Below are 14,994 nucleotides of genomic sequence, written 5' to 3'. Positions count from 1 at the left end.
CACAGGTACAGCCTTGTCCTGAGCAGCAAAGCAATCCCATGGAATAATTTTAATCTCCTTGTAACATTAGTTTTGTCACCCATCTTCCACTGCTCAATCAAATCCTGCTAAGGACAAGTGTGGAAATTTGGAGACCAGTTGTGAGATGAGCTTCCTCTGGGTGTGTATGTTAAAGGCTTTCCTTTTTGCTGGGAGCAAGATGTGAGGAGTACAGACTCACCAACAGTGACAGCTTTCATACTGAAGGATATACAGATCCAGGGCTTAGGAAGTGAGAAACATCTGGTTTAACATCTCTTGTGGACACTGTTCCATAGAGAAACACATTTGTGGCTAAGCCAGAGCTGTCTGATAAACTTGTCAAAATCAGGCATGTATTTATCCATTTAATAATATATTTTAATTACATTTTGTGAACAAAAGAGTTCTCAGTGGTTACAGATATTTTTTTTCCTATCAAATAAAAGTTATAGAAAGAATATATTTTCTGACTGCTAGCTTTTAAAACCTGACAGCTCTCCAGTCAATTTCAAAGTCAATAAGCTAAAACTCTCAGGGAAAAAAAAAAAAACCTTACATATAAAGTATTTCAATTGGTCTCTAGTGCCAAATAGAAGTGATTAATACTTACCACACTTAAGGAGTCATTAAAATGATTTTGTGTCTGTATGGAGAGTGGCTTACGTTTGCCTGCCTTTATTGTTCCAACATCTGTCCATCCCTGCAATTCCTCCTCACATAAATAAACCTTTTCAGTTTTGTATTCAAGAGCCTGCAATAAATGGTACTTATTTGCTGAAGTGCTTGGATCTTTTCTGAATTCTTCTGTTTGCAGATTTCTTCAAGACTGTTCTTGCTGTTGTTCATAATTACTTCCTTCTTCAGGAGGGTTTCACTGAAAGGGGAGAGCTCCCATTTACTGGAAGCTGTTCAGATAGATTGTCTCCCCTGCTATTTCCCCACTCTAACAGACTGGTTCTCTTATCCATCTCAGTGTTTGCTGCAGTGTGTCTCTCCAGACCCACTGTCAGTTTGTCACAGCTGTAGAGGTCTGAGTCTCCTGGCTGCAGAATAGCACCAGGCAGTGCAGCAAAGTGCTTGAAATCTGTCAGCCCTGGCTGCAGGCTGGTCCTGGGAGCTCTGGGTTGTCCTGGTTAAAACTCCTGTGAGCTCAGGGATGTCCTTCTGGCTTCCAGTCATGAGCTTTGGGATCTCAGGACCTTTCTGCACAATGGGTAATACAACTTGACAATGCTGTAGTAGCTAGGTTGTTTGTTTTTTGTTTTATGGGGGTTTTTTTTGTGGTCAGTGCTGTAGGATGATTCACACAATACTGAAACATTAAGGATAAAAGTATGTTTCTATTTTTTTGCCAGGTTACGTGTCATACCTTAAACAGCAAGTGCCAGCTGAAAGTGAAGAGTAACACGTGTTATTGCTGTGATCTGTACAACTGTGAGAAGTAAGTACCTGTGTGCATTCCATGGTCTCTGAGAAGTTCTTGGTTGGTTGTCCTTGCTTGTAAATGGTAGGGCCTGCAGAAGTAACAGGGAGCTTGTATGCTGAGAAATCCAGTTCCTCTGCAACTGAAGTCCTGATAGCAGCACAAAGGTCAGGAGTTGCTCATTAGTGTTGGCATTATTTCAGTTTCTTTAAATATGTCCATAAGCTTTTTGCTGTGTGATCAAAACTGATCATCCCTGTTCAGATGTACTGTTGGTCTGGCAATGCATTTTTCCCATTAGATTTACTGAACCTTCTGCTTGGCTCATGCTTTGCACATCTCACTGTCATAGTCACAGAATGGTTTGGGCTGGAAGGGACCTTCAAGACCATCCAAGTCCCCTGCCATGGGCTGGGACACCCTCCACTGGACCAGGCTGCTCAGAGCCTCATCCAACCTGGTCTTGAACCCTTCCACTAATGGAACATCCACAACTTCTCTGGGCAATCTGTTCCAGTGTCTTACACCTCACAGTGAGGAATTTCTTCCTAATATCTAAATCTTCCCTGTTTTTGTTTAAAACCATTCTCCCTTGTCTTATCTCTCCCTGCCCTTGTATATCCTCTTACCATGCACTCTCATGCAACCTCTACAGTTCAGCCACAGTCAGTTTTCCTTCTTTCCCCCTGTGTATTTCTCATCTTTCTTCCTTCCTACATCTATTTTATTTTGGTTCTACCTCTTCTTCACATGCTAGCAGCCCTGAATAACCCCAGTCCTCTGTAAGACTTGGTAGTGTGGTGCCAGGCATAAACATTTTGGCATAGGGAACAATCAAGCTTGTACACAAAGCTTCTGCATGAAAAAGTAGCTCTTAGCCAGATGACATCTCAGCTAGAGAAGTAAAATGACATTTGGGACTAGAGGGAAGTGATTTATGCATCCATATTTCTTATGCAGATGGGAGACACAAAATGAATGAAGGTCTATCAGATGGATTAAAATCCAGTGTAGAGTCTTTTGCTTTTGTAAGAAATGTTAAATCTGGACATGATGGAGGTATACAAAAGAAATAACAAAAAAGGTAGAGAATGCTCAGCTTTGGTACTTTTTCTGACAGACAGAAGATGGTACATCATATTTGCAACACAGTATGTATATAGTGAGGATGCTTCATTCTGTGGTGCACAGCTAATGCCTGCATGTTAACACTGAACCAAAGAGCCCAACTCAACACAGAAAAGAACAGGGGTGTTAAAGGGATGAAAGTTGTCAAAAAAAGCGATGGAAACTGTTACTTAAAGGATAAAGTAACCACAAGGAGAGATCAGGCATATTTCCCTTTCAGATGGAGATCCTCAGTGCCATTTTTCTAAAGCATTGAGTTTGTTTGAAACACTTGGGATTGATCACTGCTGTGACATTTTCCAGTGATTTAATTAAATGGGTGTGTTCTGCTATTGTCAACATTCTACAGTGGACAGCAAGACCTTATGGCACTGCCATGGCAAATCCAGGGTAAATAAGCAATCATGCTGCTCTGGAGACTTGGCAATTCCAGTTCACAGGATGGCTAGGGAGAAGTAGGAGAGGCAGAAGCCCACAAAGGGATTTGTTGTCAGCCATAGAGTAGGCTGATGTGAGGGCAGGATTGTAAGTCTGATGGCAATTTGTCCATTTCCTAACAATGGAAAAACAGGCTTGGCATTTAAAAAAATCTTTTCAACTCAAATAGCTGCCCTAGGAGCTCATTAGTGGGCTCAAATTAAGGCAGGTACTGGAAAGAACTGCAGGAACCCGTGGTTTCAAATTTTGCAGTAAGATATTTCTGGCTTGTGGCAAGACAATGAGGTGTAACTTCACCACATGCCTGATTTACAATAACCAGTGTGGTGTGGAAATATGAACAAAGATTTCTGGATAGTACAATCCAGAGTGTAAAGACATCTTTATACTGTACTCTGTTGCATTAATTTGGAACCACAGACACCATAAACAAATGCAGCCAGTTGGCAATATCTCCCTTCCTGTAGTTAATGCTTCAGCAACTTGTCGTCCCCAATTTCTAGATGCCAGCAGATTTCTAGGTGAGCTGGGAAAAAAAGCAAAGCTAAACAAGCTGTATCTGGTAGCTAAATGACAAGGGCAGCATTCATATACCAAGATTATGTGTCTGTATAGAGACACAGAACAAAAACTAAAGGAGGGTCCACCAATCAGCCAAACTAGGATTGGTATTAGTTGGATTATATTTGAAGCTGGCCTTAGCAGAGCCAGTTTTTCAGCAGGGCTTTCTCCAGTTCTTCTGAGCAGTTTTTGGTGGGAGCATGGATGTAGTACTTTGCCAAAGAGGAAAGCAAGCAGGAAGGAGTGGGATCCTGCAGTGCTCTGCATTATGTGCAAAACCATTCCTGCTGCAGTGACATTGTCTGCATTCCCTTTCAGTTCAGACCAGTCCTCCAGCTACTATGAATTTCTGGGTGTGAGCAGCTGTCAGGATGTGCTTCACCTGTACAGACTGTTGTGGTCCTCCACAGTCCTCAACATCATCGGCTTGTTTCTGGGGATTATCACAGCAGCCATTCTTGGGGCATTTAAAGACATGGTAAGGCTCACAGCCTTTTTTTTTTTTTTTTTTTTTTTTGCCTTATGTGAAGGCTTTCTGCTTGTTGGCATTATCAAATTAGATAAAACCAAGGAAGTATAAATGTACAAAGGAAATGCTTTAAATGTGTTTCCTGGGTGTTGTGGGAGTCTGGAATGTTATGAGCCACCGCAGAAGGCACCAAGAATGTAACCCAGGTTCTTGTTAATAGCTCCCTTGGGGCAGATTAGAATGAAACACTGTATGTCGCTGCTTTAAAATAAACAATCCAGGGTTTATTATGGAACAAGTTGGTTGCAAAGGAAAACAGGTATGGAGCTGTTTTGGTGGTTAATATCTATAGTGATACCACATGAAAGCATTGCAGTATGGAAGTTCATCATCCAAGTACACACACAAGGGGAAAAAAAGAAAGAGAGAGAGAAAAGACAGGAGTGTGAGGATCTCATCACCCACAAGGCTTGGTTGCTGCACAGCCATGGTCAAAGTGGTGGTCACTGACACATCTATCTGGTGGTGGAGAGAAATCCCCAGAGCACAACATCTATTGGGTCTATATTCACTCTGGTTCAGGTGGGAATGCTCAGGTACTTCCCACTAGATAGGGAGCTCGATATAATAATGTGAATTATGGGATGCTTTGGGAGCCCTTGACACCTTCTAAGAAAACACATCCTAGCAGCAGTTGAGTCAGTTATGTCCCTTCAGCAAAGATAAAGATGCTGAGGCCACAGTACATCCCTGTACTTCCCTAGGGTGAGGAGGGGGACCCCCACAGCCCAGGGGTTTGTGCAAGGGAGCACAGCTTAGCATGACAAGGGGCACAGTCCTCTCCACAGGATCCAGCTCCTATCTCACTCACAGCCCATCGTTCACTCTGTGCCGTATCAGATCAGAGGTTTAGCCAAAAGTTCACTTCCTCCACCTCAGCTGAGCACCTTGGTGTCTCAACAAATGGGGGAATGTTTTGAGTAATTGTTCCTTAACAATTCATCCTCTCTCATGGATTTATACCTTTAGGCGAGGCTGTTGCCAGCTGTTCACAGCTAAGTGGGTCAAGCCTGGACAAATGCATTAATTGAAGAAAAAAACTACAACCATGTGAACAAATGCTGGCAATTCACTTAGTGGCATGTTTTTTTCCTTCTAATTCATCACTGAAGTTGTGGGTCAGCACAGAATCTGAGTATGCTAGTTGATAGCTAACGTGTAAAAGTCAAGTCCTACCTGTGACTGCTCAGCCTTGTGTAGTTATTTTCCCTAAAAATGGGGATGAATTCTGAAGTACCAGTCAAGTTTTTATTTAAACAGTTGTGTGCTCAGGACACTCCAACATCCTCTTTTGTTTCTCTGAGGAGTGCAGCCTTGTAAGTACTCCCTGTGCCACGCCACCGTGGTTTGCTGCTGTGCACCACAGCATTCAGAAGAGACCCCGTGGTGGGAGGGGCTCTCCAGGAAAGTCCCTCGTTTGCCTGGACTTACTGACACGTTAAAGGGTGAAGTTGCTGTTCCTGGGGTTATCCCTGTCAGTGGCCATGTTTGCTCAAGCAATGCCTAAAGACCAAGCAAGAGGCTCATGATTTACTAGGCTCTCAGGAGAGCAGTAGAACTAAATGGGCAGAGGCATGCAGATGGAGATGGAGATGGAATGCAGGAACCAGAGGGAGGTGTGATAGTGGCACAGAGATCCATTTGAGATCCATGGTGTGTCTGGTGACTACTGCAGAGGAGAAAACTCAATAGAAAGATGGGTGAAATAGAAAAAAAGAGAGAGAAGGAAAGAGAAGGCAAGAGAGATAGCTAAGATGTACATCAGGACAGGAGGGGCAGAACTGGCAGGGAGGGGCTGCTCAGAGCTGGTACCCAGTGAGCCAAAGACCCAGTCAGACTGGAGACCATCCAGGCCCAGCTTTGACCACCAGCATTCCTTAGCAAGCATGCCCAGGCTATCTACAAGTGCTTGAAACCATGTTTAAACTAGAGCAGGGCTATATGAATTGTTTGAAATTCACTTTTGCTAAGAGTTGCAACATTTCCTGGAAATATTCCTCTGTCTAGCTTAAGCCAAACAAGCACACTGTGCTATCATGTGTAAGAAATGTGCAGCTGAGCTTTCCTTTATGTAGGGGACTCCTGCAAGGAATTGATAACAGATTGGAGGCACCTACTAAAGAGTTTCAGCTGCCCAAAGGGAGTAAAAGCAGCTTTCCCATCTTAATTCAACCCCTCCCTGTGAGAGGAGCAGAAGGGGAGCAAACAACCACAGTGGGAAATGAGGGGAAGAGCAGCTTGCATGTGGAGTGAAGGCAGCCATCACCCCTAGTAAGTTTTTGGGAGAGCACTGCAACTTAGTGCCACTAAATGTTTTCTCCTGCCTAGCAGATGGGTGTGAGTGCAGCTGTGGGAAGTGTGCAGAGAGCCAGCCTGAGCCCACCTAACCTGTCTTGCTCTAACCTAAGCTAAGGGAAGACAAGGGCCAAGAAAACATCAAGCAAAAGAGGAAAAAAAAGGGGCAAGGAACTGAAATAAAAAGAGGAAAAAAAAATATGTGAGAGAACTATTTATTTTGTTTTAAGATATCACCTTCTCACATAAATGCTCACTGGCATTTTGCAGGGAGAACTGCAAAGCCCCCTGAAATGCCTCACAGCATTGCTTTGGGGTTGACTTCCAGAAAACACAAGGCCAGGCTGACTAGTCACACAAAAAACATCATGTTTATCTCTGGGGAATGCTGGCAGCCAAACCATGCTACAAAGGGGAGAGTTTGCAAAACAGTGCCCTTTCATTTAAACCCATCATATTTCCTGGACAGAAAAAAAAGTGTTTTGGTTGTTTCAGCTTTTCTTTCTTGTGACAAATTCCCTGCAGAGCCTGGCACGCTCCCTGTGGCTTTGCTGCCTGCCTGAGGGCTGTGCTGGCTCAGTGAGAACATTTCATTTTCTCCTGACCCCCAGGTGTCAGCTCTGTGGCTGCTGTGTCACTCGTGGGGCTGCTCTCTGTGATCTGCAGGGTGCTGGGGGAGCTGCAGTGCTTGCAGCAGGAATCCTCCTTTTCAGATCTACAGCATGCTGGGACATAGCACATGGAGGTGGTTACCTTAAAGTTACCTCTAACAAAAAGGAGATTAAGATACTACATCAATAGATGTAGCCAAAGTACCCAAAATGATAACACACTGTGATTGTTTCTTACAGAAGTTACAGGTAAAGAATTACATGATACTGACTTAATCTAGAAATTCCCTTCCCTGTCCTGGTATTCATTTGATGACTTCTGGATGTTTTTCTGACACACCTTGACAAGGAATCTGCTTGCCCTGACTTTAGGGCTGCATTAATCTGAGCTACTAATAGTCCTGAGGGGAGGATGGGGGGGTGGGAAGAGGATGCCTTTTAAATTTCTTTTTAATTAGTCTCCTTGCAGTCCTCAGAGGAATCTGACAGATTAAATAGCATTGCTTTATCCCCTCTCCTCTTCCTTCATCCTGCTCTAAAAATGAAAGCAAAACTAACCCCTAATTACTGAGCTACTTGTCATGGGTTTATGTCTCAGACTCGTGCAGCCAAAGGTGCAGTCTGATGTGAAAATTATCTGGAGGTCAGACACAAATGCTCTGGCAGGTCTGTGTGAGGCCAGCGAGCTGACACTGTTGGCACTCCCTGGCTAGTTCATTGCTCCTTATCTCTTTGACTTGGGTGTTGGTGCAGTTCAGAATGTCTCAACCTACTCATGTATTTTAGGTGAGTAATTTAACACAGAGTAGTTACTGGAATACTTGATAAAAGCATCCAACCAGCTTCAGTAACCCCAAATTGTTGCTGGCCCTGGGCTGAGACCAGACAGCATGGTAATAAGGTGCTGTGATTTGTAGACGTGGCATGGATGATTCCCCAAATTTGTCTTCTAGGACTGTTGAGATGTTCATCCTTAGCAATTAGAGAGCTTTGCTCTGTGGGTGGATGGAATGTGAGAGCACTGAGAGAGGTTCCTAAAGAAGAAGCCAGAGGGGGTCAAACAGCAGCACCCAAGAGACCCACACCAGAAAGTTGGTGACAGATGCAGAGCAGGCATCTGTATTTCACATTTGTGGGTAAAGCAAGTGTTTCTTGACTCATTTATGTCAGAGGGATCTGATTTTGTCCCTCCTCTGAGGGAGGAAGGGTGCACTGTGGGGCTGTGGCACTGGTCCCAAACCTTTGGGTCTGAAGCAGGCAGGTTACCTGCTCCTCCTCCTTACTCCTGGGCAGTGTCTTTTCATCTCTCCCCACCATATCCACCCAGCAGGGCAGGTAGAAAGGTAGGTACCTTGTAGGTGAGAGTGTTTTGAGTGGGTGCCTTGAAGACTTGCTTTCTCCCATGAAATAAGCTGTCTGCCTTTGATCCCAGCCTTTCTCCATGCCAGCTCCTGAAATGCCAAATTTGTCCAGGAAACTAAGGCCTAGACTTTTCAATAACCTTATGTGGTACATCAGTGACCCAGATGATGTTTTCCACGTGCAAACACAATTAATGTACCTCTTTCTCAATCACAGAGAGATCTCACACTGTCTCCAGAGGATGCAGTGGTTTATATCTCCCACTGATAAAATAGAAAGAAAAAAAAAATCCTGGCTGCTGCTTTCAGCATTTGTCTGGCAACTACCATATTTTATTATTTAAATGAAGAGAAAATTCCATGCTCTCATGTGGAGAAATCTGCTAACAAAAACAAAGGAAATAAAAGAAACCACAGGATTTATCTCATGAAAATATTTCACAAAGCTCTGTTGCTCTGTTATCCTTCACAAATTGTTATATAGCACAGGGTTTTGGGGTTTAACACAAACCCTCTTTCATATTTAGCTTTTATTCTTTTTTCCTGACCAAGATTTTTTAGCTGGTTTAATGTAAGCTATTACTTCTTCCTGCAAACTTCATTTTGCATTGTAATTAAAAGATATGCCAATAATGCCATGAGAGAAGGATTTTTTTGCAATAGGAATGGGGTAAGCACATTGAGAGTGATGCTGGAGAGCCAGCAGCAAACTCCATTTCCCAAGTGAGAGTGAGCTGTGAAAGAGGAGCAACTGGTCTGAAGGGGAGATCTAGGTAAATCTGTGTAGGAAAGCAGAGAAAAAAGACTTGAGGGGATCAGGGAGTTGCTACTGGAAGGAGTCTGCAGCAAATGGTGAAGGACTTGGTGTTTGGTGCTGGATGAATAAGAAGAGGCAGCCAAAGCTGTATGCTGTGATCTTCAGGGTGTCTCAGTCCTGCCAGTGCTTCTGTAACTGTTGCTAGGGAAGCACCAGCAGCCTTTTTCCAAGGAAAGAAGATTAAAATAGCTATGTATTTTTACTCAGAAAATTCATTCTGGATACACCCTCCACTCATTCTCTCTGCTCTTTGGTTTTTGTACTGCTGGTGTTGTGTTGTTAAGTAGAAAGTTGTTAAATTCTCTTGTTGCTTGTGTTAGGAGCAGTTCCTGCTCCAGCCCTCTGTACATTTGTCCTGGTTTGGAGGACAGGTGTCTGGTAAGAAAGGCAGGAGCCTCTCTTTGAAATTGAGATTGTAAACCCTCTCCCTTAATTTTTTTAATTTTGAAATTAAGGGGCTCTCAGGCAAAGATATGGGAAATAGGAGTAACAGTTCTTTAATAGGAAAATTAAAATAGAAATACAGTATTACAAAGAACAATCCCAACCCTGACACAGTCAGACTACAACCTGACACCCTGTCAATCAGTCAGGGTGTTGGTAGCAGTCCCATTAAATGGTGGCTTAATCCCCCTGCAGTGGCAGATGTGGTCCAGCTGAAGCAGTGCTCCTGTAGAAGGTGCAGCTTTCCTCTGAAGGTCCAGAGATGATGTGGAAAGGTCCAGCTTTCCTCTGGAATCCAGTGGAAAAAAGGCTGCTTTGGTGTTCCAAATTTCAGTTTTTTTATCTAGGTAGGAAAGGCTTGGCTCCTCCCCCTGGGTGGGCAATCTCAAAATGGGATGATGCGATTTTGTCAGTCATGCAGTAGGACTTGATGGCCCATTAGCAGATGATCTTCCTGGAGGAAGGATAGGTTGTAGAAAAGATAAAGAACCTTGCTCCACCTGTTTTTTAACAGCTGGCCCATTAGCAGAGGATATCTCCCAAGGAGATAATGATCACTGTCCCACCTGGTTTCAGCAGATGATTATAGAATAGATACTTTTGGTCACATCCTGTATTGCAACCTAAGACAGCATTGTACTGATATATTGTTGTCTTCTGTGCTCAACAGGTACCTCTGTCCCAAATTGCTTTCAGTGCTGCTCCTCCTCCTCAGATCCTGTACAACCCTGCCCAGCAGATCCTGACATACGCCGGGTTCTGTCCTTCTGCAGCAGCGATTTCTACGTATCCGTCCTACCCCCTACCCCTTCAGGTACAGTACAAAACACACCCTCAGCAAAAACACCTCCAGAAAAGTGTCAGCTGCTACTCAGTACAAACCTTGCAGAGGTAGGTCTTAGCTGGATCCCAGCTCCCAGGTCTGTCTGTGGGATGACTTAGTCTGTGCCTAGATTTATAGTCTGTTCTCAGACCTCAGGCTTTCTCTGTTTGTCCTGCTGATGAGGTAAAAGTAGCCAAGAGCAGAGAGGGAAGGGGATAGAAACACATGAAATTAGGCTGAAAAGATTCATTTAAGTAGTCATGAGGATCCACTGTGACTGTTCAGTCCTGTGTCCACTGAGAAACAGAAATCCATTGCATTTACCCCAAGTTCTTATCTGCACTCCAAAATAAACACAGTTATTTCCCTAGATTTCTACTTTTTCAAATAAGTGTATTCATTTATCTTCCTTCCCCTTCATAACATTCAGAGGCAGACACCACCAGCTGTCAGAAGAGGTTAGTAAGAAACACTGGGATGGTTAGTAAGAAACAATGGGAAAATTTAACTTTGTTCCTGGGAAAAAAAATAAAAGCCACCTCCCTGTATGTATGAACTCATTATGTTGCAGTTTGGAAAGAAGTAATTTCTGCATCAATATATGAATTTTAAAAATCATAATAAACTTATTCAAAGGCACAAATCATGAATGATGGAAGCAGGAATGATTAGGAGCAGCCAGAAACTTAACTGTCATCTGTCTCCATTGCTTGAGAGCTGTAGGATGAATTCATGTGGCTGGAAGTCTGAGGTCTTCATGTTCCATCTAAGTGCCTCAAGCTGCTGGATTCAGACCTTCACAAGCCCTGATCAGATGGTTGTAGTCCTAAATCCCAGTCTGGGCCTGGGATTCATCTGACTGAACACAGGGGCTGGTGGCATGTAGGAATCTGGTACTTCCTGATAATGAGATCAAGTGGCCACCTGTCCCTTGCTGCTACTCTGAGAAGTTCAGGTCCCATTGTCCCCTGGTCACATATCCCATATCTGGGATATCCCATGGCATCCCAGAAGGGCTGGACACTTAGGTGTGGGAAACTAAATTAAGTTTTAACTGTCCACAGAGTAGAAGACCCTGTCTGAGCTGGTCTATCCTTTAGAGTCACCAGTGGATTATTTCAGGCTAAAGGTATATGACATTAATTCCTGGTCCTCTGCTGAATCCAGTATCTCACTGAATAAATTCTTGTCAGAGAAGCAAAGTCTATAAAATAAATCAGCCAAAAAGAAAGGGTGATAGCAGGAATGCATTTTGAAAGGATGTAACCAGCATTTCTTTTGTTTACTGTGACAGTAATGGTCCTGATTACTGGGCAGGGACTGGTGATGATAACAGCAGTTATGGGTTGTGCCAGTTATTCCTGCTAGAGAAGAACTCACTGCAGAAACAATTCCAGACAAACAGATGGAAGCAGTGGTTGCAGTGTGAGAGGGGAGGGAAGCAACAACTCCAGAATTAATAAAGCCCCAAGCCAACCCAAACCCACACCAACCAGGTTTGGAGCTGATGTGTCTAGCAGATGTCAGTACACCTGCACTGCCTCAGAGTTAAAGGGCATAAATGAGCCTTTCTGTAGGGATGTCCCCATTCTCACTCACTAGGTCACCATGTGGTACAAATGCAGGACAACATGGTCCTTGCCAGGAGGGTTTGTCCCAGGACAGCAGCCCCTGCTCTCATGGGGCCTCATGGAGGAGCAAACACCTTGGCATGGGGTCAGCCAGCCCTGGACAGCTCTGAGATGCCATTGTCCAGGGGCTAGCCCTGGCCCTGGTCTTCTAGATTGTGACTATTAATTTTTTTTAGCAGCAGAGAACACCACTTGCCCTGATTTTTCATTTCCCTTGAAAAAGATCCATGATTACTTTATCTTGCTTTTAAATTCCAGGCACTTTAAGTTCACTTAAAGGCTGAAGCTGAGGGGAGCTGAGCCCAAGTCTTCAGTTGAAGCCCACAGACTGGCCCATGCTGGTGTGTGAGAAGATAGTAAAATCCTCACCCTCTTGAAATTAGTGACAAAACTTGGTTTAAAGCAGTAGTAGGATTTTATCCTGAATATTATTCCCTATATGCATTCTTTTGTTTTAATGAACCTTGCTTGTTCCTCAAGATGGGCTACTTCTCAAGCTCTCTTTATTTTTTGTGCCTTTTTCAGCCAAAGCCCCATCATAGCTGACAGCCAAAGAGGGAGACACGTGCCTACCTGTAAAATTTTCTCTTAAGATGAATCTGCATTTGGCAAAGGAATAAGACCTTGCATTTATGCAAGAATTATAGCTGAGATTAATTGCCTCTGAGGTAATTTAAATTTCACAGTGATGCCTGGAAACGAGCAGCTACACGTAACCTAATCAGTCAGGTGCTGTGCCTCACCCAGGAAGCCAAGCATCTTTTCCTGCAGAAATTCCTGTTCTGCTCTATTGCCTAGCTGTCTGCACAATGTCTATTAAAAATGACTTGGGTTACAGGTGGGATCTGCCTTGTTTCACTAGACACCATCATTGCTACACTTAAGCAGGTGCTTTAGGACTAAAGTTAATGTTGTGCTGCAATGCATCAGAAATTTAATCATGGGGCTCATTATGCAACACATGGCAAACAACACAAAACTGCAATGGGGTTGTAATCCTTTACTGAAGGAGTTATTTTTCTTTGTCTGATACAGCCTGCCAGCAATTTTCCAGGAACATCATCTACTGACATTTCTTTATCAGAAGAAACTCAGCCTCCATCTCAGTCCAGCTCCAGCTATGGTCTTCCCCCGAATGCTCCAGCCCTCTATACTCCAACTTACTGCTTGCCTGGAGAAAAGCCTCCACCATATGCACCATAGAACAAAGAATTTATTTTAGTAGCTGGTAGGCTTTTATTTTGTTTTACAGAAACCTCTGGAAACTGTGCTGTGCAGGTACTAGAGTTGCCAAAGGAGCCCAGCACAGAGTGTGTTCCTGCCAGTCTGCTTTCACCACATCTCCCTGTGAGCTGGGCAGAGCCCTGGAGCTGTAGGGGCAGGCACACCACCACTCAGTTTGCCTTGACTCAGATGTAGTAGAACTTTCTGGCTGCTGTAAGCATGAGGTGTTCCCTTCTCAGTCCACTGCAGAATAGATTTTCTTCAAGAGGAAAAATGAAGAAAACACTCCAGATGTGTGTTCTGCTTTCATCAATCAGTATGGAGGGGTTTTAGCCTGTGTTGTCTGAGTGGGTAGTCAGGAGCTCTCAGAGTCAATAATTTTGGGTAGCAAGAGTTTGTTTGCTTGTAGTATTTAATAACTCTTCTGGTGAAAGTGTTGTACTAATAAAGTGTGGCAATTATTTTACAATAAAGTTCAGTGTGTATATTTATACTATACCTAAGGCTGTGCATATTGGGAAGGAAAGGAAAACAAAAGAGCAGAGGAAGAAGTACCCTACCAAATAGTTTCCCTTTTCAAGTTTCAGATAGAAAGGCTAATTCTATTGGGACTGTTTTATCTGAACTTTGTGCCAGTCTAGTCTGCATAGTCAAATGTCACGTTAATGCACTAAAAATACCATTTCCAGATGTGTATTTTAGGCAACACTTTAGTGTCCAAATTAATTCCTTTCTTGTCAAAAAGAACACCACAACCAAGACCATTTTAGGTTAAACATCCCTTGTTTATTTTTAGATTAATCCAAGACCTGATGCAGGCATTTTACAATGAGTGAAACACAGTGAATGAAGAGGACTGATTGATTTATTTATTTGTTTGTTTATTTTCTTCAAAGGCTAAGGAACAATAGCTCTGGCAGTGCTTTTGACAGGAAAGAAGCCATGTCCCTGTAGCCTGCACCCTGCCTCCTCACTGTGCATCACATTAGTTGGGATTCCTTTTGGCACAAACCTGCCCTATTTTGGGACAGTACTTACAACCAGCTTGAAAACCCATCAAAATGCTGCATCCCTTCACTGCATTTTGCTCCTGCAGGAAGGGTGTTGGTGCTGCTTGCTCCATAGGTCTTACAGTCTAGACAGCAATGAAGCTCTAGAAATTTCCTGAAATGCCAAAGAGTAAAACAGGGAACGGAAGGTATTTCTCACTAACATTTTAAGCAGCTGCTCTGTATTATGAAGATATTGAAAAAAACTATATAAACAAAACCAGCTTACTTGACAGTTTCCTTTGAAAGGAAGTGACACCATCAGAACTGCTTAAAACAGAAAAGAGCCATTATCCTTTTGCATACTTTGCAACTTCCAAAAAAATACCTGTTAATTCATGTGTTATACCTCTATGTATAAAAAGCAGATTCAGTACTGATACACGTAAGAAGATACATTAATTTATATGGACAATAAAAACCACCTTTTTTCAATTAAGGTTTTTCTGAGATGCAAAGTTTTAGGCCAGTGAGCAGGGGCCTTATGTGTATTGCTGACAAGGTGAGTTATTTGAAAGTGGCTGAGAGAAACAAAAGTCAGAGAAGAGACCATTGGTTTTGTTTTAAACATTAATTTAATGCACCCAAAATGCTTAGTGCTTGTGCAAATACATGCTGTGAAGATCACAGTCACTATGA

At 43.2% G+C, this 14,994-nt stretch overlaps 1 protein-coding gene across 1 annotated transcript in view; it reads left to right on the top strand.

Annotated features, from left to right (window-relative positions):
- The window catches only part of TMEM255B (transmembrane protein 255B), a 61,216-nt gene extending 47,378 nt beyond the window's left edge, over positions 1–13,838 (top strand). The window contains exons 6-9 of the mRNA XM_056482436.1: positions 1,377–1,462; positions 3,890–4,049; positions 10,299–10,442; positions 13,118–13,838. Coding sequence (XP_056338411.1) covers positions 1,377–1,462; positions 3,890–4,049; positions 10,299–10,442; positions 13,118–13,285 — 558 coding nt within the window. The 3' untranslated portion in view covers positions 13,286–13,838. The remainder of the gene's footprint in view (positions 1–1,376; positions 1,463–3,889; positions 4,050–10,298; positions 10,443–13,117) is intronic.
- The last annotated feature ends 1,156 nt before the right edge of the window (positions 13,839–14,994 follow it).

The sequence above is a fragment of the Oenanthe melanoleuca genome, chromosome 1, assembly GCF_029582105.1.
Source record: "Oenanthe melanoleuca isolate GR-GAL-2019-014 chromosome 1, OMel1.0, whole genome shotgun sequence".
Classification (NCBI taxonomy): Eukaryota; Metazoa; Chordata; class Aves; order Passeriformes; family Muscicapidae; genus Oenanthe; species Oenanthe melanoleuca.
This window is presented reverse-complemented; position numbering and strand designations above follow the sequence as displayed.